This window comes from Camelina sativa, chromosome 17 (assembly GCF_030686135.1).
Source record: "Camelina sativa cultivar CO46 ecotype springtype chromosome 17, ASM3068613v1".
Classification (NCBI taxonomy): domain Eukaryota; kingdom Viridiplantae; phylum Streptophyta; class Magnoliopsida; order Brassicales; family Brassicaceae; genus Camelina; species Camelina sativa.
In genome coordinates, this window is record NC_141896.1 from 7,586,278 (window position 1) to 7,613,947 (window position 27,670).

Sequence of the window (27,670 nt, forward strand, 5' to 3'; positions counted from 1 at the left end):
CGTACACTTAGGATTGCACGTTTAATTATCTTTTAAAGTATTAGAAAAAGTGCCAATGGTGAAACATACGTATATTAAGATTTTTATACACATCATCATCATCTCATCAAAGCATAACCACGTAGATCGCCAAATCGAATAAGCTATGTGTAGATTTTATTACTTTGGACCTGTTCTGTTTCATGACTTTCCACAAACCAAAACATATTTCTTAGTAAATTCTCAACAATTTTCTCGGAAATTTCACACTCTTTTATTTTCTTGACACAATGCGATCCTCAAGCTATTATTATTCATCGTCTTACAACAACAACATACAAAGCTGATGCTTCCGCTTGAATCAAATGTATCCATCGTCTTCTTCTTCAACACCTCCCCAAAAGTTCGATGTCTTTCTGAGTTTCAGAGGCAAAGACACTCGCAGGACCTTCATCAGCTTTCTTTACAAAGAACTCATCCGAATGAGTATTCGAACTTTCAAAGACGACGTCGAACTCAAGAGCGGCCGTAGGATTTCTTCAGATCTCCTCACCGCAATCGAAAACTCCAAAATCGCCGTCGTGATTGTCTCGAAGAACTACCCTGCGTCTCCATGGTGTCTCCGAGAGCTAGCCATGATCATGGATGTTGAGAAAAAGGGGTCGCTCATCGTTATGCCTATCTTTTATAACGTCGTGCCTGCTCATGTGAGGAGACAAGTCGAAAAAGTAGCTCTTCAGTTTAGGAAACATGAAGATAGAGAAAATCACGAGACTGTTGTGTCATGGAGACAAGCATTGACCAATTTGGCAAGTATCTCCGGTCACTGTTCTCGTGATTGGTAACTTATATTCCTATCTTGATTTGATTTATATCACAACTCGAACTCTAGAGATTTTGTTAAAACATTTCGAACTCTGTTTTAGGGAAGATGATTCGAAGCTACTCGACGAGATTACCAAGAGAATCTCTGACATGTTGTTATCACCAACAAGTGATGGGATCAGTAACCAATTTGGATTTGGTGCACACATGAAAGAGTTGTATCCATTGTTGGATTTGGATGCTAATGAAGGTGTGAGAGTGATTGGAATTTGGGCAAGAGGAGGTAATGGAAGATCAGCTCTAGCTAGATACGTTTATCAGAAGATCTTTAAGCAATTCCAAAGCCAGTGTTTTCTTGAAAACGTCAAAGAGATTCCTCGTGATTGTCAAATGTCGAATTTAAGAGACGAGTTTCTGATTAGGATTCAAGGAGGGTACTCGAAGATGAAGACCTCAGGGTTGATCAAAACAAGGCTCATGAGTCAGAAAGTACTACTTGTGGCTAACAACGTCGATAAACTCGAACAGCTAGATGCTCTTGCGGAAGATTTTAACTGTTTTGGTCCAGGTAGCCTAGTGATCATAACTACACAAGACAAACAGCTTCTTGTTGCGTTTGGTGTAAAAGTTGTGTATGAAGTTGAGGGCTTGAGGTGCTTTGAAGTTCGTCAACTGTTTCGTCAAATCGGCTTTAGAGAGAGAGATCTTTATGATGCTGGTTCCGAGTTTTTTGAATCTTCTTGAATGGATAGGTAACTCTGTTTCTGGTCCTAGAGAAATGGTTAGGTTCCTCTGGATAATTACAAGAACCACTTTTATATAGGTAAGTTTTATTATACCTAAGACTTAGGAAGATTTGGCTTAGGATTAGGAATATTGTTTATCTATTTTCCGGTGTGCAAAAGAAGTCAATGCATGTACAAAGCCACGAAAAGCTCTGTTTTGTCTTTGAGCTTCTCTGTTCTGAAATAACGAATTATATGGTTCTCTCTCTCTCTCTCTCTCTTTCTTTGTCTCCCTGTTTAATTTTCTCTATGTTTGTATCTGTGATTTAAAGATTTCTATTGACCATCAAAGATGCCTTATAACCAATACTAAGCCAGTCAAAAATCTTACGAATAAAAGTATAACGGGTTTATCTCATTTCTTAACAGCTGTACCTATAGAAGGTAGGTAGTGACATAGTAGAAACAAATCAAAAGCAGAATATTCACCTCTTCGTTTTGAGACTCATCCTCAAAGAAATCATTGCATGTCACTGTGGTTTGGTGGCTTTGTCCAGTAATTTGGCGACTCCGTACATATCTCACTATCTCGGCTACTCGGGAGTGGTAATTTCGCGGCTGTAACTATACAAGGAAGAAGGAGAAGTAATAAAATGATTACATTGATCATAGTAGACAAAATCAAAAGCAGAATATTTCACCTCTTCGTTTTGTGAATCAACTTCAAGGGAATCACGTCCTGTCACTATTGGTTGATGATTTGGTACTGTGATTTGGTGATTCATTTCACAACTCAGCATATCAGTCTCTTGGAAATGGTCATTTCGCTGTGGTACCTGTAAAAGGAATGAGGTGATCAAAGAACTACTTCATAATAACGACAACTTGAAAGCAGTATAATAACAACATACACACACACCTCTTCGCTTTGTCTGTCTTTATAATAATCTACAACACCAGCTTCATATAAATCACAGCCTTTCACCGTAGTTTGGTGCTTTAATTCAAAACTATGTATATCGGTTTCTTGGAAGCAGTCATTTCGCGGCTGTACATATGAAAGGAAGGAGGTAATAATGGGACTACATATAAATTCTTTAGTAGAGATGGATCAAGAGAAGAAAACTCACCTCTTTCTTTTGTCTGTCTTTAAAACGTTGTACAGAATCAGCTACAAGGAAATCACACCCGTCTGTATCCAAAAACTTGAGGCTCGGAGGAAGTTCTTCCACTGAATTGAGTTTCTTACAGTTATTTAGGCAGAGAGTTACCAAAGAGGTAAGATCTCTGATGCTTGATGGTAATCTCTCAAAATCATGGCCGCTAAGATCTAAATATGTCAGCTTGGTGAAATAGCCAAGCTGATCTGACAACAACTTCACATTCTTGCAGTTGTCAAGACAGAGCTCAATCAAACGGTATATGCGCCGATCTTGACTTGCGTCAGAGAGTTTCACCAATGATCTGAGGTTCCCACAGTTGGAAAGTGTGACTGACTGCACCTGAGTTAGCTCTGGCAATTTTTTGAGTCTTCTGCAGTTCCTAAGGCAGAGAGTTTTCAACCAGGACAGACTATTCATAGCTTCTGGTAAGTTCTCAAAATCATTTCCACTGAAGTCCAGTTTCTCTAGGAACTTTAACTGACCAATCCCATCTGAAATTTTTTGGATGTTTAAGTTGACAAGTATTAGCTCTTTCAGGCTAGGAATATCTGGAAAGCTATGAAGGGTGACAGGTTGACCATTCTCTTTGTAGCTGAACCTCATGATGTTGAGCGAACTAAATTTATTGAACTCCGAGACAGACTGAGGAGCTTGCTGGACACACATCGTCGTTGTAACCGGGATCTGTTTCTCAGAAGTAAAGGAGAAGTATTCAACATATCCCTGAAAACCTGAAGAAAGCTTGATGTTTCCATCGACCGAAATACTCAACACTTGAACCATTATCACTGTTGCATTTGGGAACTCCAATACAAGAAGCTGCTTCCCGGCACATGTGTATATAAAAATTTCCAGGGGCTTGTTACGCTCATGATAGTAGGATAGCTTAAGCCTCTTAAGGGTGGAACTTTTGCCAATGGAATGAGGGATTCCTTTTAGTCTCATGCAGCGTTCCAAAATCACATACTCGATATTTGGAAGATCTGGAAGTTGTGTGAGATTCTTAGATCCCGTCACATCTAGTCTCTTCAAATTTCTGAACACCTAACAAAAATATACCATAATAAAAGGAATTACTTGAAAATTAAATATTCTCTTTGCAAGGACTTCTATATTGCATTATATGTTGATCTAACAAGATCGCAGACACAAGCATTAGGCTCCTACGAAAAGTTACCAGTGTTCCACTCGAGAGCGTTTCTAGATTGCTGTGACGCAGGTTGAGTTCAACAAGAAAATATGGATCCAGTCTGAAAGGCAAGGTTCTCAATGGAAATGAGTCCCAGTGGAATAACCTTAGGGTACGAGGCAGGTCATGTGAGTCTTGAATGAGCAGCAGCGCCGATTCTCTGCAATCTACATGCTTGTAGACCTTGAGGAATTTAAGATTACGCATACGGTCAAGAGCAGTGGTCTTCATAGACAACGCACATGTCATTTCACACGTGTGTAGTGACATGCATTCAGTTTGTTCTGTTCCCTGTTGATAGAAACAAATAAGCAACTTGGCGTAAACATAAACCTTAACACATTACCAGGAAAACTTGAGGTATTATATGAGTATATGACAAGACAACAAAATTATGCATATGCGTACATTTCCTAGAGCCAGTGCATAACAAATTTCCTCAGGATCCCCAAGGTATTTTTGAAAGTCACGCATAATTTTTCTTCCCATTTGTTCTACCAACTTAGGCATGGTTACATACCAAGTAGTTGATATATCGATGAGAGACTTCTCCGCTAGAACTCTTATCCCCAAGCTTCTGATAAGCACATGAGAAGCATATGCAAGGGACTGAAGACATTTGTATATAAACTGAGAACAGTCATTGTAGTTCTTTTATGCATTGTTTGTGAGTATTAAAAGTGACATATTGTTGCTTGGGAGATAGAGTTGATGAACCGGTGATGTGCCGGTGACTCTAGTCTTGTATAAACAGTGTATCAGATAAGAAGTAGAGATTGTGTTCTTCATTCTTATCAATTGGTGCGTTCGTGATCGAGATCGAAGTCATCGCAGAAGATTAGGTTTTGTTTGCAATGTGTCTTGAGGGATTTCCCATCTTCGATGGTGTTGCTGGTGAATTGCGACCATGGATTTCATGGCTAGAGGATTTCTTTGTTCAGGAGGATTTCACGGCAGATGAGAAGCTGAATCTTGCGCAAAGTCTTCTCGAAGGTGAAGCTCTCTTGTGGTTTCAACGGCGAACACGAGTATGGGGATATTTTGACCGTTGGGGAATGATGGAGTTAGCCTTGGTGTTGCGGTTTGGTGACAGAGATGAAAGAATCAGACTCTTTCAGGAGCTTAGAGAAGAGAAACATATTGAAATCTTGGAGCAGAAAGAAGAGAAGAAAGAGATTCAAGAAACATTTGTTTCATCTTTTTCCAATGAGTGTGTATCAATAGAAACTTCTGCTGTAGAAAAAGTTACGATTCACAGTGAAGAAGCGAGTCTACTCAAAGAATCGTTGGTCCAAAATCACTTCAACAAGCAAGATCAGGTATTGATCTCTGACTTGGAACCTAGCTGTAGTGTTCATAAGTTAGGATGTTCTGGAATGGATTCAGTTTTGGCTAATAGAAAACTTGGGGAAAAGCACATTGAGAATCCAATCTTTGAAGCTCTTAGTGAAGTAGCATGGATCTTTACTGAAGAATTGCCAAAGAGTCAAAAAGTTGTTGTGATGTTAAAAAAGACGGATTTGAGCTTGTTCCTTGATGGAAATGTTGCAGCTCAGTTTCAGATTATGTATGGTAGTGAGACAGAAATATATGGCTGCCAAGTGTTCGATCCAATATTTCTTAGAGGGTACAACTTACTGCAACATAAGAAGATGAATGCAGTTGCAGATGCGAATGGGACAAGAGAAGGATTGCATAAGCAGTGTACTTTGTGTGATAGTAATGAGCTGCAAATGCAACAGCAGAGTAATTGTTCTAAGTCCTGGAAGTTTAAATACAAACCTGAGGCAGAAAGACTAAAGACACATAAGAATCATGACTGGTTCAATACAAGTTGGAGGAAATCCAAGCATGTAAAAGAGAGATTAAAAAGACTGCACTTTCATGTTCCAGTGGGTGAAACTTTGTGTGAATTTCGTGTTGGTAGGCCACAAAAAAGGAAGAAGCAAAGGTCTTTGAAATCTCTGCAGTTTAAGTATAAATTTGTGTCTCTATTGGTGGATTGCCTTAGCCCAAATGGGAACAGACCAAAGCAGAGGGTCACATCAATACAGCAACATCATGTTGTTTACAAGGTTGTAATTCAGAACACTAAAGTTGCTGGGAAACCAGGAGAGGGTCTGCAAGTGTCTATGGTTCAAAGTGTGCTTCTTGAGCTTGAAGAAGAGTCACGTATGGTAGTAGAGCGGGCACCGATGCGTAAAGAACGAGACTTGCTGCGATTACAAGCTCATCAACAATTGCTTCTAGCTAAACAATACACACAACATGATGAAGATAAAGCAGACGAAGACAGAGTGTTTTTAGTGAATGATTGGAATTTTTATCATTCAGTGTGGCATTGCTGGAGAAAGAAAAAACTGCAGAAGTTTAGCTTGCAACTATGGGTTACCTGCAACTTCACGGTGACGCTACGGTGCGGAAGATCAATGTGTGTGCAGCAGCAGCTCTACTATGGCAGGAGACAGAACAAAGAGCATGGATATGTGATTGTACACAAGTTCCAAATCAAACGATATGATGATGTGTGGTGGTCTCAGATTGGGAAAGTAATTCAACCTGCAAGTTTTGCATCCATGTTGATGACTCTGTTAATCACCCCAACAACTCCGCAGAAGCCAGTCTACTCGATGGTCAAGCACGATTCTATCATTCAAAGGGAATTGGAGCAGTTTCAAACGACCGTTCAGGTTGTACACCACACGACCAAAACAGGTTACAAGTTTGGAGAGAATAAGAGTATGAGGATCAAGGTTGTTTGTGTGCCTTGCTTGGGTGGCATTCAATTCTGTTTTACAGATTTATGGAAGAGAAAATTTTGCAAGAACTGGTGGTTTAAGTTCAAAATACAACACAGAGACTAGGGAAGCGTTTGGAACAGGGAAAATCTGCTTATAGAACAACCTTGCACGACAACATATTGTGACATCTTTTAGCAAGAAGCTGTGGAGAACGAGCTAGGAAAGGGCGATATGATGATACTACACAGTTAATTAGGTTTCTTTTTTTCCACAGCTTGAGGACAAGCTGTTTTCGAAGGGGGGAGTATTGATAAGCACATGAGAAGCATATGCAAGGGACTGAAGACATTTGTATATAAACTGAGAACAGTCATTGTAGTTCTTTTATGCATTGTTTGTGAGTATTAAAAGTGACATATTGTTGCTTGGGAGATAGAGTTGATGAACCGGTGATGTGCCGGTGACTCTAGTCTTGTATAAACAGTGTATCAGATAAGAAGTAGAGATTGTGTTCTTCATTCTTATCAGCTTCTCTCAGGTCTGGAACCATCAAGAAGAGAAGTGATACGCTGGATAGTGTCTCCATTGAAGAGACATGCAACATGAAGCAATACATTCTGATGTGCTTTTGGTAAGTCCTCGTAGCTAATTTTCAAGATCTCCATTATGTTCTCGTTAAGGCTGCTTTCGAGTTCACTTAATGCTTTTTCCCACTGCTCAGGAGTTGCGTTCCTTCCACGGAGAAATAAAGCGTAGGTTTGAAGTGCAGAAGGAAGCCCGTGTGCAAGCCGAGAAGCTCTGACTGAAAGTTGTTCAAAACCATCAGGAGGCGGAAGTCCTTCTCCAAAAGCAATATGGTTAAACATCTGGAGGGAATCCTTAGCATCCAAGCACATGGCCTTGTAAACTGTTTTCACTTCACAAGTATTGAGCAAGCCCATGTCTCGGGTGGTTATGATGATTCGGCTCCCAGGACCAAACCATTTTGTGTCTTTTGCTAGGGCATGCACCTGCTCCACTTTATCAACACCATCAAGTACAAGCAACACCGTTCGGTGCCCAAGTGTGGCTTTTATCTGACGGTATCCAGCTTCCACACTCCTCACGCCAATATCATCCTGAAGAATACTGCAGAGCACTAGTTTTTGTAAATGCATTAGATCTTGGTCATGGTCTTGACGAATACTCTTAATGTTCTCTATGAAACAGCGAGCTGTAAATTTAGGTGAGAGCTGGTCATAGAGACACTTGGCAATGGAAGTTTTCCCAATGCCTCCCATCCCCCAGATTCCTATCACACGAACCTCATCGGATTCCAGATCCAAGAGAGGACTCAGACCTTCCAGTTGAGCTTTCATCCCAAAAATATTCTTGGAATCTATTTTATGCATCGATGTCACACGTCTTGCAATATTTCTGGCGATCCCTTCAACCATTATAGCCTCATCAATGCTACATTGAAATAGAATGTCAGTTAACGAGGAAATATTTTTGCTGAGAAAGAGGAAGAGCTTACCAGGTTTCGGAATCAACGCCGGTAAGACTGGCGATTAGGTTAAGAGCTTCTCCCCATCGAAGAATGGTATCTGCCGTTTCTCGACTTCGGTGGCTATCTAAAGCGAAGTTTCCTCGCTGGTGTCTCACGGCAGAGGGATCTACTCTGTAGAAGACCGGGAAGACATCAATTTTCCCATGACTCATACGCTCCATTATCAGTTGGAGTTCCATCAAGCACCACCTTGAAGTAGCGTAGTTCTCTGAGAGAACTACCACAGCAAACCTCGAAACTTCTATGGCTCTGCGGAGTTTGTCGGAAATATGATCGCCTATCTCAAGCCTTTGGTCATCTTTGAAGGTAACGATTCGTTTGCGATCAAGGGCTGCGTATAAATGGCTAACAAAGGTTTTTCTTGTGTCTTCCCCTCTGAAGCCGAGAAATACGTCATACTTCAATACACGAGGTGCAGAGGAGAAAGCCATTGTTGACAAACAAAACAAACTCGTCGAAGAATTTACTACTCTCTGTCTGCAACTCTGCATTATGAAAAGACGTGCTCGCCCTCCCCTCTATTGTTGGAAAGTCAACGCCAAGTAGCATGCCACTCGCCTCCCACTCTCTTGTTGCCTCATTCTGTGGGATCTCTCATCTTTTTCCCCAACGACCGCATCCAAAATTCATAACAAGACATAATTTTCATTGTTAGAACTTAGAACCAAACCAATGTCTTCTTCTTCTACATCTTTGTTGGTTGAAAGGAAGGTGGATGTCTACCTGAGTTTTAGTGGCGAGATATCTCTTGCCATTGATTTTAATTATCATTTGTCCCAACATGGAATCAAAACTTTCATCTCCGACAGCTGGAAGGAGAAGCGTTGCAGGGTGCTTGATCAACGGATTCTCGAGGCTTTGGCAGAGTCTAAAGTTGCCGTTGTCATGATGTCCGAGAAGCAAGCTTCTTCTGTTGGGTTCCTGGAAGAGCTCGTGGCAATACTCCAGGTTCAGGAGGAAAGCTCACTCATTGTCATACCCATCTTCATCACAAACAACCATTTGGATGTGGAAGAGATCTCCCAACACTATCTTGGGCCTCATGAGGAAATGTATCCGTGGAAAGCCCCATTATGGAGGAAAGCACTTACAAAACTGAAGAACATAGCCGCTCAGTGCTCTTTATCTACGGACCATTCAGGGGTAGGCGGATTAAATCGGATCAAGAACATTGCTGATGACATCTGGCTTATGTTTCTCTCTTCATCATTAAGCAATTTCAAAGGACTTGTAGGGATAGATCGCCAAATGAAAGAGTTTCATGAGTTGTTGGCTTTAGAATCTATCAAAGATGTCCGTATCGTAGGAATATGGGGTAAGGCAGGTGTGGGGAAGACAACCCTTGCTAGGTACACGTATGATAAGATATCTGTGAGTTTCCAGACACATGTTTTCCTAGAAAATGTCGAAAATATTAAAGAGAAGTTTCTATCTGGAAAGTTTGTAGCGGATGATCTTACAAGTTTAGATCATGAGAGGCATGAAATTACAGAAGCAATGCGTAGACACCAAAGAATTCTGCTTATCGTAGACGGTGTGGATAACATTGAACAAGGGAAGTGGATAGCCGAGAACGCTAACTGGTTTGGTCCAGGAAGCAGAGTCGTTATTGTCTGTCTTAAAAAGAATTTATTAGTTGAGTCTGGCGTGAACCATGTGTATGAAGTTGAGTCTTTAAGATATGATGAAGCTCTTGAACTCTTCTCTCAGTTTGCCTTCAAGCAGCCTTATCATCCTCCTGATTTCGAACAGCTTGCAGTTCGTGCTGTCCACCTTGCAGGGTTTCTTCCTTTCGCCCTTAAATTGTTTGGCTTGTTTTTAAATGGTAAAGGTCAACATGAGTGGGAAGCTGTATTGCTTAAACTTAATGCCAAACATGGTAAAGACATAATGGAAGTTTGGAAGATCATGGAAGCATCAGAGGATAAAATCGAGGATGCATCAAAAACAAAAACAGAATAGAAGTATGAAGAGTCACGTGTGTACAAGTCTCTTACATCTTTCTCTGTTTCTTGATATATAGTTATATGCATGCGAAAGTTTGTAATGTTAGTATCCAATTCTTCTTCGTTCTTATGTTCATTCATGTGGATTAATGTCCTTTTAATTTGAATAAGAATCTCCGCATGTGGTAATCACTTCTTTCATTAGGTTTGTTATAAAATGAACAAAAAGAGTAGTAACAAATCGATGAACAAAATTTGCTATATGAATTGTGTTAGTCTTTAGGTTATCTCTCCGATTGCTTGCAGGAGAAGTTATAAACGAACGAACCTAGAGAAATGGTTAGGTTCCTCTGCATAATTCCTAGAACCACTTTTATATAGGTAAGTTTTATTATACCTAAGACTTAGGAAGATGTGGCTTAGGAAAAAATTATCAAGTGATATATAAATGGTTATGTTCTCTCTATTCATTGCTAATTGATTTTGAGTTAGAAGCTCATGACAAACTCTAATTTAATATAGTATTAAAGCCATCTGATTATTAGGCCACCCGTAAATATTGCTCCCACATATGCCCAGATGATTATGCTTGAGCGTGAGCGGGGAGGTATAGTTGGAGAAATTATCAAAATGATATATAAAGGGTTAGGTTGGTTTTGAGTTGATAGTCCATAACAAACCTTAATTTAAAAAATATACTTATATTAGATTAGTTTTATGTATTAACGCGGATTAAAAAACTATATGAAATTTTAAGTTGTATTCAAAATATTAATTTTATTTCATTCGATTTTTTTTAAAACCATATTTAGAGTTCACACACTCCATCTTGCAATACAATTTCTTTGTATATTATATGATAATAAAATTAGATTTTAATTCTATGCATTCAAACCCAATACGTAACATTATAATTTTCATATAAAAAAGTTATATCAAATTTATATCTTACTTAATATTTATAAAAACTAAAAATTAATTAAAAAAATAGTTCCCAAAGAAAAAATTGAAAATAATTTTCTCTCATATTTGAAAAAGTAACAATATCTTAAAGATATTTGTTTCATATTTTGTAATTTCATACTTAATTGTTTTACTACTTGTCCAACTAATTTTAAATAAAACCATACTAACACTATCATAAATTAATCAAAAATTTAAAAGAGGTTATTATAAGAAAATTATTTGTTTATGTAAAAGTGAGTATCTATGTCCTTTTTCTTTTAGGATTACTAATTGACAGTATAATTTAATTAATTATGATGTTATAGTAATTAATTGTATAATTTTCTTAATTCTTTTTTCTTATAGAATTAATAATTTAAAATTAAAATTTGCATTATTTTTATATACATATATGAACTATCTTTTTATATTTATTAAATTGTTTAATTTTTTTATTTCTTATAATTTCTAAATATGTTAAAACAAAGTTTTTGTATAACATATAACAAAATCTTTAATTGTTAAATTGATACGTGTCGCGATCACATGAGTTTCTAATTTCGAAAATCAAAGTTTATATAATAACATAACATTGAATACGCTATCAAATCATTAACCGATTGAAAGACTTAAGAGAATTATATTAATATTTTATTTTGATTATCTTATTTTTCTTATATTATGTTAGTCACTAATTTTAACACATGATTATAATAAATTTAACATATATTTTTATACTTTTATCATTTCTGTATAAACTTTTTTTTACTATATGATTATAATAAATAATAATTACAATTAAATTGCAAATATTTTCCTTATTAATTGCACATATTTTCCTATTAAAAGTAGTATTAATAGATAATTTTTCTATTATAATTAGTGATATAATAGATTACTTTTGGTTCTATATACTTTTATTTTAATTTTTTTTAATTTTCCCATAATTATTAAATAATTTTTTCTTCACTCTCAGCTTAGATTCGTCCAGCGAACTCACTCTGAATCCTATGCGGTAGTAGTGGGTCTCGTGTCACTTGCAGTCTCTTCCTTCCTGGTCCTCTCCGCCATCTCTGTCATCCGGTCAGCGATCATGGCTACTATTGCTGCCTGGTTCCACATGACCACATACCACAGCTGGGTAGAGGAGTGCCTCTTCAACTGCAGGGTGGTCAAAGCTCTTTCCCGTGAAAGGTTTGATCTCAGAAAGAGATCATCATGGAACATGAAGAAGGTCTTCATCAAAGGAAAAGATGGCCTGTGCCTGAAGTATAAAAGTGATACTGAGGCCAACGTACATTAATATCATTCCTTCCCACGTGTTGTTCTCTCGTTGTTGTGCAAAAGTAAAATGTATATTGAAGAACCCACCGATCGTTGCATTGCCAACATTATTCTATTCCTTTAGTTATACGTAATCGTGATATTAAAAGGAAGAGAAAAAAAAAATCACATCCATATGCAATGTTTATTCCAATTCCTCCTTTCTAAAACGTATGTGTGAAATACTTTTGATCTAGTGCGGATGATTCCAATGAAATCTAAATAAATCCTAAACAAGTTATGTATATTCACTCAACTTATATTGCTCTTATTAGCATTGCTTGATCATATATATATTTGCTATTTTAGATCAAATTTATGAGGACTAAGCATCAGCTTTTTTTTTTTACGTGAAAAGAGATTATATCACATATTTTATTATATAAAACTTAGTTTTTAAAATTAGTAATTCACATAATTGTAACATGTGTCAAGTATATCAATAATATTTTAACATGTGTAATTTAACAATTATAGAAAATTTTAAAAATTTTAAATATAAAAGGATTTCAATTAATATTTTAGAAAAGTATATAAAACCAAAACAATATATTATATCATTAATTCTAATAGGAAAGTTATCTATTAAATTATTAATTTCAATAAGAAAATATGTGCAAATTATAAGGAAAATATATGCAATTTAATTGCAATTATTATTTATTGTAATCATATAGTAAAAAAAATTAAACAGAAAAGTGGTTAAAGTATAAAAAGGTTTAATGTGTTAAAATTAGTGATTAACATAATAAAAAATAAGATAATCAATAATTTTCTTAAGTTTTTCAACCAGTGAATGATTTGATAGCGTATTCAATATTATGTTATTATATAAACCTTGGTTTTCAAAGTTAGTAATTCATGTGACCGCGACATGTATCAATTTTAACAATTCAAGATTTTGTCATGTGTGATACAAAACTTTGTTAACATATTTGTAAATTATAAGAAATTAAAAATTTAATAATTTAATAAATATAAAAAGATATTTCATATATGTATATAAAAATATACTAATTCTAATTTTAAATTACTAGTTCTATAAGAAAAAGAATTAAGAAAATTATACAATTAATTACTATTATAATACCATAATTAAATAAATTATACTGTCAATTATTAATCTAAAAAGAAAAAGGATTGTAGATACTTACCTTTACATAAACAAATAATTTTCTCAAAATAACATCTTTGATTTTTTGATTAATTTATGATAATATTAGTATATTTTTATTTAAAATTAATTGGACAAGTAGTAAAACTATTATGTATCAGATTACAAAATATGAAACAAATATATTTAAGATATTGTTACTTTTTCAAATATGAGATAAAATTATTTTCAGTTTTTTTTTTAGAATTATGTTTTATTAATTTTTAGTTTTTTAAATATATAGTAAAGTATAAATTTGATACAATACACATTTTTTTATATGAAAATTATAAATATTACTCATTGGTATTGAGTGCATACAAGATGGAGTGTGTGAACTCTAAATATGGGTTAAAAAGAAAAATAAAATGAAATAAAATTAATATTTTGAATACGACTTAAAATTTTGCATTTTTTTCCTATCCGCGTTAATACGCCGGTCTAACTTAGTATATATATATATATATATATATATATATATATATATATATATATATATATATATATGATCATTGCTTCAATACAAAGGAAAATTATGTTTGGTGTACGATAGCACGTTTCATCTCACAATATATCAGAATATCAGCATCAATCATGTTTCTTCTATCGTTTCAAAACAAAGTTTCATCTTTTCGCCAACTGAAATACTGTATGTGAATGTAGGACTATATATTTACGAACAAATTCGTATATATACGACCAATACTAAGAAGGATGATAACTAGTCACAAATTTGTGTGTTTCGGCAATTAGTTACATTTATATATTACTACCAATTTTTAATACAACTAATAATAGTCTTATTTTGTGTCTGCTCCCATTGCTTAGCAAATAAACAACTGGACTCCCTCGTGACTTTTTTGGCACACCGGTTCACTCTCGAACGCTTGACAACCACGCGCTAATGTGACGCATGTAAAGCTCGCTCTAGTTCCGCGTTGAGCTGTCACTCTCTTTGTCGGTCCTCTCATCTCTTTCTTTTACTTCGCTTCCCCTCTCCTTCTCCCACTACTAATCTTCGTTTAATTAGTATTAAACTAATCACACTGTAATAATAATAAATCTCCCCTTATAAAGAACACACAACATGTCCTAAATCTTACCCCCTTATTTTGTTCCCCTCTAAATCAAATCTCTCTCTCAATCTCAATCTCAATCTCCGATTATGACAGACGACAGGGTTTACCCCGCATCAAAACCTCCCGGCATCGTCGGCAGTGGCGGCGGCGGCGCAACAACGAATCCAACTTTTCCGGCGAACAAAGCTCAGCTCTACAGCGCAAACCGTCCCGCTTACCGTCCACCAGCTGGTCGTCGCCGTAGTAGTAGCCACAGCCGAGGATGTTGCTGCCGTTGCTGCTGCTGGACGATTTTCGTAATCATCCTCTTAGTCCTCCTCGTCGCCGCCGCATCAGCCGTCGTATACCTAATCTACCGACCTCAACGTCCTAACTTCAGCGTCTCTTCACTCAAAATCTCGTCTCTCAATTTCACCTCCGCAACTCACCTCACCACCGCCATTTCCCTCTCCGTCATCGCTAGAAACCCTAACAAAAACGTCGGGTTCCTCTACGACGTGACGGACATCACACTCTACAAATCATCAACCGGAGGTGATGATGATGATGTGGTCATCGGTAAAGGATCGATCCCTTCGTTTGTTCACGGGAAGAAGAACACGACGATGCTTAGATCTACGATCGGAAGTCCTCCCGGAGATCTAGATGAGATATCGGCGGGTAAGCTTAAAGGAGATCTCAAGGCGAAGAAAGGAGTAGCGATTAAGATTGTGTTGAACACGAAAGTGAAAGTGAAGATGGGATCTCTGAAGACTCCTAAATCAGGGATTAGAGTTACTTGTGAAGGGATCAAATTGGTTGCTCCGACCGGGAAGAAGCCGACTACGGCTGTTACCTCCGCCGCTAAGTGTAAGGTTGATCCCAGATTCAAGATCTGGAAAATTACTTTCTAAAAATATAGAAAAAAAAAAACAAAAATGGAATCACATTCTTAGTTTTCTTCATTTTCCATTATTTTTTTCTTTATTAAAACCATTGTTTCAATTTTCGTGTTCTTTTTAAAAATTTGATTTCATATACAGTTCTTCGATTCCTGTAAGACTTTTTTTTTTTTTTTTTTTTGGGGTTATGTAAATGAAGATATATATATATATTTGTGTTGGGTATGAGAATTTAAAAATTTAATCATTTGTTAATATATTTATTAGTTTTCGAGTTTATTTAACAGTGGCGCGAAAAAGATAAGTGAGAATAAAACGCAACTATTAGTGGTAGTTAATTAATAAGGTAATAATGCAAGTGAGGTGTGACCAACTGACCATCACTATTAGGACAACAAGTGCTTTGGTCAATTAAGCTGGCTACATTTTTAGTAGTATTTGTTTTTTTGTTGTAGTATCAAATAATTAAGCTACCATGTGGTCCATCCATGTGTGTATAAGAAGAATATACCCTTATTATTTGCAGAAAAGAGCCTGTGTATTATTATTTGCAGAACCATGAATTTAATTACATATAATTATTAATGTGTATTATTATTAAGTCTTCCGTCTGTTGGCAAATGACAAGAAAAAATCTTCGGGGGTCTTTCTGAATAATTTAATTACAAGTGTGGGTGGGAAGTTACGTCCCCTTAACGTGTAAGAAGGTGTCGGTGAAATGAATTCAATTTTAACAAGAAAAAGCAAAAGCTATACAATGATTTCAGAATCAGGTGTTATGTAATTATCAACAACAAGTTTAAATAAAGAAGAATAGATTAGGTGTTATGGTTAATAATAATAGTACTATTCTGATTACGTTTATGAATCAACCAACTACATTTTTTCTTTTCTTCAAATCGTAGATTGATAAAACCTTTCCTTCACAAAAAGGCATATTTTAGTTTTTTTTTTTTATTCTACTTTTCCAAGTTGGTTGTTATCGAGTTTTTTTCGAGGAGAAACAAAAGATATATGTTATCCTTATTTGTTTTATGCAATGTGTATATTTTGAATTAAAAACAAATTGTTAGATGGTAACATTACTCTGAAAAGCGTAATTAAATAATGTTTGTTTAAATCATATTTGTATATATTGGCGTGTTAATGGGGTCGATAAATGATAATGTTACAGGACTAAAACCAAAAAAACATGTGACCACCACATGTTATACTAGGTGTTCAAGTTGACTTTTTTAGTCACAACACCCAACCAAAATAAAACGCCTTGGTACAAAAAGTAAACCACATGCTAATAAAATTATTTTGTTATGCGTAATTTAAATTTAATGTTTACATAATTTAGTTTGTTACTAACCTCCTTTGATGTTTTAATAATATTTAACCTAGAATTAATGGTAAACAAGAGCGTCAAAGTTAACAAATTTTGAAAGTACCTGCTACTACAGTACATGGTTCACTCTTCTCTTTGGCGATTTCGTCTTCAACAAATCCCTTGGCGGCGTCTTCGTAAATCTTGTTTCCACACTTCTCCATGTCGTCCATACCCACCAATTTCTTCTCCCGACGTCGTTTCAGTTCCCTCGTGCTACTACTCCCATACGAATAACAATGATCAATCCCTCTTCGATCACGTTCTTGGATTATGCTTGACGGCTCAGCAATGCAAGCAAGTTCATGCCCAAGTACTTGTATCCGATTTCATCTACCGTTCCGGTTCATTAGCTGCGAATTTCATATCGGTTTACTCTCGGTTAGGACTCCTCGTCGATGCCCGTAACGTCTTTGAGACTGTTTCTCTTGTTCTGTGCTCTGATTTGCGTCTGTGTTACTCGATTCTCAAAGCTAATGTGTCTCATGGTTTACACGAGACTGCTCTTGATCTTTACAATGGAATGCGTGAAAAAGGTCTCGCAGGGGACGCGTATGTATTACCATTGATCCTTCGAGCTTGTAGATACTTGCGTCGTTTTGGTTTATGTCAAGCTTTTCATAGCCATCTTATTCAGATTGGTTTAAAAGAGAATCTTCATGTGGTTAACGAGTTGCTCGTGTTGTATGCTAATAACACTGGAAGCGTTGGAGATGCCTACAAACTGTTTGTTGAAATGCCTGTGAGAAACCGTATGTCGTGGAACGTTATGATTAAAGGGTTTTCTCAAGAGTATGACTGTGAAAATGCTGTTGAGATTTTTGAGTGGATGCAACGTGAAGAGTGTATACCAGATGAAGTGACTTGGACTTCAGTTTTATCATGTCATTCGCAATGTGGCAAGTTTGAAGATGTGATTAAGTATTTTCATGTTATGAGGATGAGTGGAAGTGTTGTTAGTGGCGAAGCTCTTGCTGTTTTTTTCTCTGTATGTGCTGAGTTAGGAGCGTTAAGTACTGCTGAGAAAGTTCATGGGTATGTTATAAAAGGTGGGTTTGATGAGTGTTTGCCCTCGAAGAACGCGTTGACACACGTGTACGGGAAGCAAGGGAGAGTTAAAGAAGCAGAACAGTTGTTCCGGCAGATAAGAAACAAAGGTATAGAGAGCTGGAATTCTTTGATAACGTCGTTTGTGGATGCTGGTAAACTCGACGAGGCTCTTTCATTGTTTACTGAGTTGGAGGAAATGAATGATGTTTGTAACGTCAAGGCTAACGTGGTTACCTGGACCTCTGTTATCAAGGGTTGTAACGTCCAAGGAAGAGGAGATGATTCACTTGAGTATTTCCGGCGAATGCAGTTTTCCAAAGTATTGGCTAATTCTGTGACGATTTGTTGTATACTATCAATTTGTGCGGAGCTTCCAGCTATAAATCTCGGAAGAGAGATCCATGGGCATGTGATACGGACCTCAATGAGCGATAACATTCTGGTTCAGAATGCATTGGTGAATATGTACACAAAATGTGGGTTACTCAATGAGGGGAGTCTTGTATTTGAAGCAATTAGGGACAAGGATTTGATCTCATGGAATTCGATAGTCAAAGGTTATGGTATGCATGGGTTTGGCGAGAGAGCGTTAAGTATGTTCGATCGAATGATAAGTTCTGGGTGTCATCCTGATGGGATCACTTTGGTAGCTGTTCTTTCAGCATGTAGTCATGCAGGGCTGGTTGAAAAGGGACGCGGAATTTTCTATTCGATGAGCAAAAAATTTGGATTAGAACCCCAGCAAGAGCACTATGCATGTATTGTTGATCTCCTTGGTCGTGTAGGGTTTGTGAAAGAAGCGAGTGAGATTGTGAAGAACATGCCTATGGAGCCCAAGGTCTGTGTGTTGGGAGCTCTATTAAATTCTTGCCGGATGCATAAAAACATGGACATTGCAGAGGATATAGCATCCCAACTTAGCGTTCTTGAACCGGAGAAGACAGGAAGCTATATGTTGCTTTCTAACATCTACTCTGCTGGTGGGAAGTGGGAAGAATCTGCAAAGGTTAGGGCTTCAGCCAAGAAAAAGGATTTGAAGAAAGTTTCTGGAAGCAGTTGGATTGAATTGAAGAACAAATCCTACAAATTCTCATCAGGGTCAATAGTACAAAGCGAGTTTGCGAGCGTCTACCTGGTTCTTGAGGATTTGGTTAGTCATATGTTGAAAAAAGGCCCTACACATGATGAGAACAATTATGAGGATGATCAATTGTGGACAGCATAAGAGATGAGTAATCCGCGCATAGACTGAGATGATGCACATCAGACAAAAACCAAACCTATGGAACCTATCAGGTAAGCCTTGCTTCAGACCATTTAAACTAGCATTGACCAGTTACCAAATCAATCTTCAAATGAGAAGAATGGTAGTCATGATACACCCAAACTAGTTCTTCTGAAGCTTTATCTTGCTAAGTTTGGCAGTTCGCAATCTTCTTACCTTTACAATTATCATAATAATTGCAAGAGTACTCCATAACAGACTCTGCTTCATATATTAATGTTACAGGTTCTAATAATCCTCGGCGTTATCTTTGATGGTAATAGGCAAAGAACAGCTCTTGCCTCTCCTGAGCTAGAGACCAACCGATGTCAAGCTGCTGGAGAACCAAGAGTTGTAGCACTGGAACGCTCAATCTGGCACTGATGGTCACACAAAACAGTTTAAAACCCTTGAAGAGAAGAATGGTGTGTATACTTTATAGCGATATATTGTGTGAGATGATTACAGTTGTTGAAGTTTAATGATAATTTAGTAATCATACATACAACGTTATGAAAGAATTTCAATAACAATAATAACGTTTTGCCCTAAGTAACACCTTTGTCACAAAATTGAATTGACCTGTCTTCAAACAGGTCTCTCTCACAACAGTTGAATATGAAGAATTGGTCAAATATCTTAACTTAACCCGTTCCTTAAACTGTAAAGAGAGCAAAAAAAACATCTTTTTACAAAAAGAAGAGCCTCAGCAGCCGGTGGTTCTTACTTCTGATAAGGATGGTATCGACCTGGCACTGAGCCATTAGTCCCATTTCCTCTGCCACTGCTTGACCCGCTGTTTCCGTTTCCATGAGCTTTTCCACCTCCATAAGCAGTAGCCGCTGCAACACCATAGCCACCACCCATATAACCGCCAGCTCCATAGACCAGGTTGAACATTTGACCTCCATAACCATAACCATAGCCATAGCCACCACCGTAACCATAAAATCCAGCAGCGTTAACCATGGAGTTCCCTGCGTAGGCTCCATAACCGCCATAACCACCATAACCAGAATACATATTGTAATCTTCATTTCCTTTCCCACCATAACAATCTTCCTGATCATACTTGCCACTAGCACCATAGGACCGAAAGCTGTTATCTCTACCGGTTCTCTTTGGTTCAGCCCTTCTTATCTCCACCTATTCATCCATTATCAGTACTTGAGATTGCTATATTGATTAGCTTAAATTCTAAAACAAAAGTAAAACGAGGTTTGCCTGTTTGTCACCGAGCTCGTGAACTTTTCCATCGGAGAAAAGTCTATCGACAGAATCTTCGGTCTGAAAAGTTATAAAACCGAACCCTCTAGACCTTCCAGTGAGGTGGTCATACATGATCTGGTGCTCGATTATGTCACCATATACACAGAAATAATTCTTCAGTTCATCTACAAATATGAAAAGGCACATTATATCAGCAACAGTAACAGGAACAGGCAGAATAAAAGAAACTTTTACCTTCTTCCAAAAGTGGTGGAAGTCCACCAACAAAGATTTTCCTAGTCTTTGATACAGCTTTGATATCAATATCCCTGTCCCCTCTAGGAACCGTCCTTTTCAGTTCAACCTAACATTTAATCGGAATTAACCAAAGCATCCAATTGCTAATAACTAACTGAGAAACAAAAGCGGAGCAGATGATTTACCACATACAAACTCATTTATGATATATATATTACCTTTCGGTCATCTAATACATGTTCTTCCTCCAAAACTTTCTCAGCAACAGCTGAATCAGCAAAAGTCACAAACCCAAATCCCCTTGGATTTCCAGTCATTCTATCTGTCATGATTACAGAATCGACAACTTCTCCAAACTTTCCAAAGTAATTCGCAAAAGTCTCTGAAATAAAGAAACAAAGTGGAAGCAATAGAACCAATACACATAAGAAAAATAACCAAGAACAAAGAGAGAATCACAGTGGCTTAACTCTTCCATTGCCAATCACAGAGTAAGAAAAGGTTAGTTCTAATGATCAAATTATATGAAAGAATCCTCACACCAGACACAAGATAAGGACATATTATATTATATGTTGGAGCTCCTAAGAGCTCATGTCAAGGCTAAGACAATGAAATGACTCAGACAAAAGCAAGAACTACGAGAAACATCATACCTTCAGTAGTTTCCCAAGAAACTCCACCTACGAACAGTTTCCTAACAAACATAAACAATGACAAAAGACACCATAAGAAACCTTTCCATCAATATCTTAATAACCAGCTCTATCAGTTGAGAAGGAGATTAAAATCAAAAGTAAACCCAAACCAAAAAAAACACGAACCCAGGAGAAGACATGGACGAAGACGAATGGCGATGCTCAACGGAATGCTTCATCTGAACCCCACCAGTATCAACGGCTGCACAACCGTTACTCCGGTCATCAAAGGTCTCCACTTCATAATCCGACGGAGGTAGTTGTTCATCGTGTACGTGACGGTGGTAAGAGTCATCATAACCACGATCTGAGTTGTAATCCATCGATCAGTGCAGCTCAATCAAAAACAAAAACCCTAAATTTCAAAGTCTGCTGATGATGATGAAGCTCAAGCGAAACGAGTGAAACCCAAACTAATAAAAATGGAACCTTTATTCACCAATTTCGATTACTTATTCAAAGTTATGGCATCAAACATTCAAAAAAGTTCAGAACTTGGAAGAGAAAAACCCTAACCAAAAGATGGGTGAAGTTGAAACGGCAACAAACAACAAAGCTCAGGCGAAAAATTTAACACTTTTGAGCCAACTGAGAAATTTTTGAAACAAAATTAAAAATTTGATTTTTGATTCGGTGTTATCAACTTATCATCGGAATATATGAAAACGACATCGTATTCTGAACATTAGTCAAAAACAATTGGACTACTTGTCGCCTTGTCAACAAACAAACATGAAGAGATCAAAGGTTGACTTGTGTTTGACTTGTTCTTATCTAAATTAAACAAGTCAATGTAAAGATGAAATCTTTTCATACAATAAAGAAACTCTCTTCTTTCACATTGAACAAAGCAAAAATAACAAATCTTTTAAGCTAAGCTTCTCTAGATTTTGCAGCTTTTAGTGCTTCAATAACCGCAGAGAAGTCTTCATCGCTCAATCCATAGGATTTAGCAACCTTGTAAAGCTCGTTTGCAGCAGCTGCAATTGGAGTAGATTGAGAAACTGATTCCGCTAGTCCAAGTGCGAGTCTCATATCCTATACGCGCATGTAAAATCATTTATGGTCTCATCAAACTCTTGAGAGTTTTTGTGAACATCTACTAAACAAGTAAAATAACACAGTTACACAAACCTTCTGCTGGTGCTTTAATGGAAAAGCTGTCGGGTACACTGACTTGATCATCGAAGGACCCTTTAGCGAGTACATTGGCGCATTGATAGCTCCCTGTGAGACAACCTGCAGTGGTATTTTCCCCCAGGGTTTACAGCGGGGATTTTGGGAAGAAAGTTTCAGCTAAACAGTGGTGTTTAAATTACCTCAACCAGTACATTTGGATCGAGTCCAACTTTCTCGCTTAGAAGTATTCCCTCCGCGAAAGATGCCATCATACTGCATGAGAGTATGAGAAGAGAGATCAGGAGAAGAATATGTGATTTGCCAAGAAATGAATGAAGCAATATATGGTCACTCAAATGATACCTTCCCATGATCATGTTGACGACAAGTTTCATTGCTGCTCCATTACCAACTTCACCCAGGTAGAATCTTGACTGGATCATATAATGCAAACTAGTAATGAAAATGGTTTATATTTACAGAATAAAAAGGAACTGAAAGCAAAAAACACTGGCAATAAGACATACCTTTCCCATGATGTCGAAGAAAGGAGAAGCTTTTTCGTATAGCAGCTTGTCACCTGAAATGTCAAGTGGCAGATATTCTTAAATTTTCTTTTCATTCAACCATGTTACAAGACACAGACAAGTCACCAGTGAAGCAAAAATAATCTGATACGTATAACTGATGAATAGATTATCAATACACACCAGTGAGGAGTAAGTAAGGTATTACTAACCTGCAGTGAGGAATATCAACTGGCCATCTTCCGCAGGCTTTCTGGAACCGGAAACTGGTGCCTGTGAATATCAATAGAGATGAGACTGAAGTCACGTGATCTCTGGTACAACATTGTTTGGTGATTCCAAACATCGATTGTTAAAGAGTCTTTACCTCCAAAAACAATGCGCCGGTATCCTTTATTTTCTTGTTGATTAGCATTGATGAGGCAGCATCAACGGTTGAGACATCAACATACCTGCATTAGCAGGCAAGTCCCATTTTTACAATTAAAGTATCAACCAAATTACTATATTGATTCGAAGAATAAAAAAAGGAAGAACGACTGCAAACTCTGCGGTAGTTACATAAGAAAATAGAAAATACAGATATTTTGAAACATTTCAACACAACCACATTAAATCCAACATAAAATCTCATAAGGAGTAGGTACCCTTTTCCTGAACTAATTCCAAAAACGGCTCCATTCTTTCCACAGGCAACATCAATCTGAGGGAAAGCGAAAAAACAGATTCTATTTAAATATGGAGTGAAAGAAGGAGAAGAGTCAGCAAACATAAGTGAGACATACGCACTGCACTTTCAGGATCAGCAAGCATTGCAAACGTGAGATCACAAGTTGCAGTCACTTCTTCAGGAGTAGACTTGTACCTACGAAACAGGAGAAAATTTCTTAATCAGAGGTTTTTCCTTTACAGTTTACATCAGCACCAAAAACCTCACTTGGAATAAATTATGTGATTCTTGAAAAGAAGCATTGAAAGTCTTACTTTGCTCCTAATCCAACGAGTGGATCACATTTGCTCTTAGTTCGATTCCATACAGTCACATCACACCTAAATACATCAAAAAAGGTAAAAAGTAGCGAAATTGATGTGAATTATACAGTCAACACATAAGACCCCCAAAGTCAAAAACTGTTTTTTACCCAGCTGTGATGAGGTTTTGAGCCATTGGAGAACCCATGATTCCCATACCAAGAAACCCAATGCTGACAGTTCCAAGTTCATCTGGGTGCCATACAAACCACAATTCCATCAGATAAAGACTCACCCAAAAAGGGGATAATGGAGATTCTAGTACTCGATCATCTTTCTGGAAAAGTTGTGGTTTTTAAAAAGAGAAGGAGCACCAGTTTGAATAGAAAGTACCTTTGGTAGATTGGAGGGAAGAGTAAACCCTATAAGAGAGAGAAAAAAGAGGTTTTGAGAGGAAAGGAGAAATGGGTTTTGGTCTGAATCGAAGAGGGATACGAGGGCAGAAGATGGAGCACAACGCCATGGCTCTTGAAGATGAAGATGAAAATAAAGATAATGAAACCAAAGGCACTGGCCATTGGGGCAATTGCACTTTGTAATAAAGTTTATACAATTCGAGGCGGAGAAATTGACAGTTTTTATTTTTATGGACTTTTTAAATGCACTCACACCAATCCATGCCTTCGGTTTAAAGCTGATTTCGGAGCAGAAATAATTCTACCGGTCGGTTAAGATGCTTTTAACCTTGAAATGATTTTGCAAATGCAAATGATAATATAACCGGATAAACTTTAGCTAATTTAATCATCAACTCCTTTTACCGCCGATTTGTACATCATGCTTGTATATATCAATAGTATTGTCTACAAAAAAGCATATCTTCAGTCTCCAGAGATGCTTTGGACTTAGTTCAATGTAGATAAACCGAATTAATTTGATTCAAACCGAACCCCAAAAATCGATTTGAAAACCCGGTAATGTGTCCCTATGGAGTAAACTGGTTTTGTCTCTCTCTATACACAGCACCAAAAAAAGAGAGAACATAAGGGATTCAGTTTTCTTGCTGAGCTCACGGCAGTTTCAATCCCACCAAATCATGTTCTGCAAGTTCGCAATCTTCCATTTTTATGCCTGAAAACCAACACAAGTGTGGAGGGGCAAGATGGTTGGATAAGATTAGCAATTATGTTGAAACAAAAACCACCAAGTTTTGAGATTTAAGAAAACAATCCTGATTATGAGTTTATTCGCTTATGGAGCAAGTAATTTGGAGTTACTAATAAGCTTGAGGAGATAGAGAGAGAGATGCTGACCAAAAGGAGTCTTTCTTTTCTTGTTCCAATAGCTCTTCGAAGGAGATGTCTGAAAATTCATCATCTGGATTGTCTAACTCTCTACTTGATTTTTCTTTCAGTTCCATGGAAGCGCTTATTTCAAGAACCTACAGTATCAGAAAGACTGAGTATTCATGGCTATGAGTCTATGACTATTGTTGAGCAAAAGATAATCCCAAAAACTCAAGAAAAGTCCTAACTATGCTAACAGAGTCCAATACAGGAGATAAAACAGATAAGACTATACTGGTTTATAAGACAGTAACAAAAATCAGCAAAGATTAATCCAGAATCAGAAACATCATCAGACAGACACAATCTACAAAAACAAGTGATTGAGTTTGGTTTAACCTTTTTGTACGCAGGTGAAAGTTTTAGCTGTTGCTGGAGCCAATTATATACAAGTGCATCTTCTTCTACTCTTTTTTGTTCCATCTCTAGCTTATTGATCTGATGACAACATTACAATTTACTTCAAAACCAACAGAAAAAAAACCAGAAGGTTATTGATGAAGCTAACCATTCACCTGTTGACGAAGTCGGTCAAAGGATGATCTATCAGCCTTGCAGAGAAGGGCTTTTGTTATTGCAAACTTGCGCTTGATTACTTCTGACCTACCATACAAAGAAGCAGGCTTAAACAAGCGTCACCAAAGAAGAAACATTTGTCTCACACCACTAACAATAAACATGAATTGGAATCTATGACAAAGCATAGAGCAGGAAGCAGCCAATTGTCTTCAAAATGTAGGAATAACTAAGAAAATGGATCAGAGATGGCAATATGATAGTGTTAACTTACTTTTGCTGTAGTTCATTTTTGGCTTCTATCAAACAATTAGCAAAGTCCCCAACCTGCAGGTATATTGAAGCAAAGGCTAGATTGAAGCAAATCATTCTGACATATATCATAAGGAAGCAAACTGATATTAAAGAGTACTAAAATCCCCCCAACTTAAAAGTCCTTTTGGTTTATCAACTAAGTTAGTATAGGATATAGAACAAACACCACAGAGGTTTTAAGATGCTGAATAAAGCCTATAGCTTTACACAAATCACAGAGGTTTTAAGATGCTGAATAAAGCCTATAGCTTTACACAAATCACAGAGGTAATAAGATGCTGATTAAAGCCTAGAGCTTTACACAAATCACAGACACAGGCTTAGCAGGCATTAACGCATTTGACTTCAATTTGTAAGTCTCGAACTCACGAGTTGTAGTTCTCAATTGGCATTTAATAACCTAAAGACAAGAAGCAGACCTGAGCAAGAGTCAATCCTTTGGCACTATTGCATTTAACAAGCTGATCGTACTGCTGCTTAATCTTCCTCTGCGTAGCACTGCTCGTCGAGGTAAAAGGGTACAAACAAACAAACTGCTCCGGTTTGTTGTTATCCGAAATCGAAATCGAGCCAGACATCGGATTCAACACAACCCCATCTCCTTCACCAACGCCGCAGGATTCATCTACTAGTTTCTTCTTCTTACCTCGCTTCCTCTTCTTCTTCTTCTTATTCTTATTCGCAGGATCTTCCTCCCAATCCGATTCATCCTTCTTATCGGAGTCGGAGAGCAGTAACTCGTAGAGACGCGAATTCGTCAAATGCGTCGAGTCATCATCATCATCTTCACGGGCTGAGTCTGAAATATCGGAGAGAGAAGACTCTGGTTCGAGTTTAGTTTCGGATTCGGGTATGAGTATCTGGCCGCCGTACAGAGCAGGTCTGCGGCGGAGAAAGAAGAGAGCGGAGACGAATGAGAGGAGGGAGAGAGTTAGTAGAGATAAGATGAGAAAGGAATACATGAGAGAGGGTTTAGTGAGTAAAAGATGCTGTAGTTTTGATTTGTGTGAAATGCGGAGCCGCCATTAACGTGCTTCGTACATCACAGAGGGCACATAGATAGAGAAAGAGAGAGAGAGATAAAAATGAAAGTTCTTGGCATTAGAGAACTTAGGATATTTTGGAAACTTTTAATTATATTTTTGGTCTTTCATTTTGCATTAATTTAAGAGATATTAGGAATATAAATCTATGAGATTTAAAGTTGTAGTTAAAATGGTTTAAGAATAGATGACTCTTTTTCTATTTATGGTAAGATACTAATAATATATCCTTACTAAAAATCATAAGTCTTAACTATTAATTACTTTCAGTAAACATCTGGTCTTTATTTCTAAACCATTTAAACTGATGTGAGTATATATATTTCTCTTATTTGTTTGCCTTGATAGACTATTAATAATGCAATTTAGTGTAGTATTAAACTATTAATACAAAATCCTTTTTGTAAAATTTTGTCTATAGTTTTTGTAAAGCAAATTAGTAATGTTACAAATTAGAACACATGTAAATACATTTTGAATATA

At 37.0% G+C, this 27,670-nt stretch overlaps 8 protein-coding genes and 1 pseudogene across 11 annotated transcripts; 5 read left to right on the forward strand and 4 right to left on the reverse strand.

Moving 5' to 3' along the window:
• The first annotated feature begins 303 nt into the window (after positions 1–303).
• On the forward strand, positions 304–1,797 carry LOC104756090 (disease resistance protein Roq1-like). The gene is made up of 2 exons (XM_010478614.2): positions 304–820; positions 906–1,797. The coding sequence occupies exons 1-2, from the start codon at positions 345–347 to the stop codon at positions 1,546–1,548; spliced, it is 1,119 nt and encodes a 372-aa protein (XP_010476916.2). The 5' UTR covers positions 304–344; the 3' UTR covers positions 1,549–1,797.
• A 325-nt stretch (positions 1,798–2,122) lies between these two features.
• On the reverse strand, positions 2,123–8,707 carry LOC104756092 (TMV resistance protein N-like). Its single transcript, XM_010478616.3, has 7 exons — positions 8,139–8,707; positions 7,156–8,074; positions 4,290–4,460; positions 3,870–4,172; positions 2,656–3,736; positions 2,449–2,585; positions 2,123–2,365 (listed from the first exon to the last, which is right to left on the reverse strand). The coding sequence occupies exons 1-7, from the start codon at positions 8,660–8,662 to the stop codon at positions 2,123–2,125; spliced, it is 3,378 nt and encodes a 1,125-aa protein (XP_010476918.2). The 5' UTR covers positions 8,663–8,707.
• Positions 4,595–7,018, forward strand: LOC147923398 (uncharacterized). The gene has a single exon (XM_087493981.1). The coding sequence runs from the start codon at positions 4,736–4,738 to the stop codon at positions 6,743–6,745; it is 2,010 nt and encodes a 669-aa protein (XP_087350107.1). The 5' UTR covers positions 4,595–4,735; the 3' UTR covers positions 6,746–7,018.
• Positions 8,708–8,785: 78 nt separating the features above from the next.
• LOC104756091 (disease resistance protein CHS1 pseudogene) lies at positions 8,786–10,296 on the forward strand (annotated as a pseudogene). Its single transcript, XR_015585847.1, has one exon. The product of XR_015585847.1 is annotated as a disease resistance protein CHS1 pseudogene (transcript).
• A 3,920-nt stretch (positions 10,297–14,216) lies between these two features.
• Positions 14,217–15,745, forward strand: LOC104756094 (NDR1/HIN1-like protein 13). Its single transcript, XM_010478617.3, has one exon. The coding sequence runs from the start codon at positions 14,704–14,706 to the stop codon at positions 15,508–15,510; it is 807 nt and encodes a 268-aa protein (XP_010476919.1). The 5' UTR covers positions 14,217–14,703; the 3' UTR covers positions 15,511–15,745.
• Positions 15,746–16,788: 1,043 nt separating this feature from the next.
• LOC104756096 (putative pentatricopeptide repeat-containing protein At1g17630) lies at positions 16,789–19,736 on the forward strand. Of its 2 annotated transcripts, none has more exons than XM_010478619.3 (2): positions 16,789–19,216; positions 19,431–19,736. In XM_010478619.3, the coding sequence occupies exon 1, from the start codon at positions 16,950–16,952 to the stop codon at positions 19,143–19,145; it is 2,196 nt and encodes a 731-aa protein (XP_010476921.1). In that variant the 5' UTR covers positions 16,789–16,949; the 3' UTR covers positions 19,146–19,216; positions 19,431–19,736. The 2 variants fall into 2 exon arrangements, with proteins under 2 accessions (XP_010476921.1, XP_010476923.1); XM_010478621.3 differs by having other exon boundaries at positions 16,894–19,216; positions 19,469–19,736.
• On the reverse strand, positions 19,653–21,969 carry LOC104756095 (heterogeneous nuclear ribonucleoprotein 1-like). 2 transcript variants are annotated; one of them, XM_019239535.2, is made up of 7 exons: positions 21,866–21,969; positions 21,476–21,656; positions 21,308–21,348; positions 20,870–21,033; positions 20,649–20,757; positions 20,409–20,578; positions 19,653–20,330 (listed from the first exon to the last, which is right to left on the reverse strand). In XM_019239535.2, exons 2-7 carry the CDS (start codon positions 21,526–21,528, stop codon positions 19,908–19,910), a joined length of 960 nt encoding a protein of 319 aa, XP_019095080.1. In that variant the 5' UTR covers positions 21,529–21,656; positions 21,866–21,969; the 3' UTR covers positions 19,653–19,907. The 2 variants fall into 2 exon arrangements, with proteins under 2 accessions (XP_019095080.1, XP_010476920.1); XM_010478618.3 differs by lacking the exon at positions 21,866–21,969 and having other exon boundaries at positions 21,476–21,818.
• A 65-nt stretch (positions 21,970–22,034) lies between these two features.
• Positions 22,035–24,577, reverse strand: LOC104756097 (glyoxylate/succinic semialdehyde reductase 2, chloroplastic). The gene is made up of 12 exons (XM_010478622.3): positions 24,361–24,577; positions 24,138–24,219; positions 23,980–24,045; positions 23,785–23,860; positions 23,643–23,698; positions 23,363–23,447; positions 23,208–23,268; positions 22,996–23,048; positions 22,832–22,902; positions 22,669–22,741; positions 22,484–22,588; positions 22,035–22,387 (listed from the first exon to the last, which is right to left on the reverse strand). Exons 1-12 carry the CDS (start codon positions 24,488–24,490, stop codon positions 22,223–22,225), a joined length of 1,023 nt encoding a protein of 340 aa, XP_010476924.1. The 5' UTR covers positions 24,491–24,577; the 3' UTR covers positions 22,035–22,222.
• Positions 24,578–24,744: 167 nt separating this feature from the next.
• Positions 24,745–27,311, reverse strand: LOC104756098 (uncharacterized). Its single transcript, XM_019239539.2, has 6 exons — positions 26,564–27,311; positions 26,104–26,156; positions 25,829–25,916; positions 25,653–25,751; positions 25,281–25,408; positions 24,745–25,098 (listed from the first exon to the last, which is right to left on the reverse strand). Exons 1-6 carry the CDS (start codon positions 27,104–27,106, stop codon positions 25,062–25,064), a joined length of 948 nt encoding a protein of 315 aa, XP_019095084.1. The 5' UTR covers positions 27,107–27,311; the 3' UTR covers positions 24,745–25,061.
• Positions 27,312–27,670: the final 359 nt, after the last annotated feature.

Bases quoted from the DNA above. Each gene is read 5' to 3' on its own strand.
- LOC104756090 (XM_010478614.2), top strand. From the start codon at position 345: ATGTATCCATCGTCTTCTTCTTCAACACCTCCCCAAAAGTTCGATGTC. The intron at 821-905 runs GTAACTTATATT...ACTCTGTTTTAG, and splicing joins GGTCACTGTTCTCGTGATTG to GGAAGATGATTCGAAGCTAC.
- LOC147923398 (XM_087493981.1), top strand. From the start codon at position 4,736: ATGTGTCTTGAGGGATTTCCCATCTTCGATGGTGTTGCTGGTGAATTG.
- LOC104756092 (XM_010478616.3), bottom strand. From the start codon at position 8,662: ATGCAGAGTTGCAGACAGAGAGTAGTAAATTCTTCGACGAGTTTGTTT. The intron at 8,075-8,138 runs GTAAGCTCTTCC...ATTTCAATGTAG, and splicing joins GGCGTTGATTCCGAAACCTG to CATTGATGAGGCTATAATGG. The intron at 4,461-7,155 runs AGAAGCTGATAA...CATGTGCTTATC, and splicing joins TTGATGGTTCCAGACCTGAG to AGAAGCTTGGGGATAAGAGT.
- LOC104756094 (XM_010478617.3), top strand. From the start codon at position 14,704: ATGACAGACGACAGGGTTTACCCCGCATCAAAACCTCCCGGCATCGTC.
- LOC104756096 (XM_010478619.3), top strand. From the start codon at position 16,950: ATGGTTCACTCTTCTCTTTGGCGATTTCGTCTTCAACAAATCCCTTGG.
- LOC104756095 (XM_010478618.3), bottom strand. From the start codon at position 21,672: ATGGATTACAACTCAGATCGTGGTTATGATGACTCTTACCACCGTCAC. The intron at 20,758-20,869 runs GTAATATATATA...ATTAAATGTTAG, and splicing joins ATGTATTAGATGACCGAAAG to GTTGAACTGAAAAGGACGGT. The intron at 20,331-20,408 runs GCAAACCTCGTT...ATGGATGAATAG, and splicing joins ACGAGCTCGGTGACAAACAG to GTGGAGATAAGAAGGGCTGA.
- LOC104756097 (XM_010478622.3), bottom strand. From the start codon at position 24,490: ATGGCGTTGTGCTCCATCTTCTGCCCTCGTATCCCTCTTCGATTCAGA. The intron at 24,220-24,360 runs GTACTTTCTATT...TATGGCACCCAG, and splicing joins TTCCCTCCAATCTACCAAAG to ATGAACTTGGAACTGTCAGC. The intron at 24,046-24,137 runs GTAAAAAACAGT...TGATGTATTTAG, and splicing joins CAAAACCTCATCACAGCTGG to GTGTGATGTGACTGTATGGA.
- LOC104756098 (XM_019239539.2), bottom strand. From the start codon at position 27,106: ATGTATTCCTTTCTCATCTTATCTCTACTAACTCTCTCCCTCCTCTCA. The intron at 25,409-25,652 runs GTTAAACCAAAC...CTGATACTGTAG, and splicing joins TTTCACCTGCGTACAAAAAG to GTTCTTGAAATAAGCGCTTC. The intron at 25,099-25,280 runs GTCAGCATCTCT...GTTGGTTTTCAG, and splicing joins GAAAAGAAAGACTCCTTTTG to GCATAAAAATGGAAGATTGC.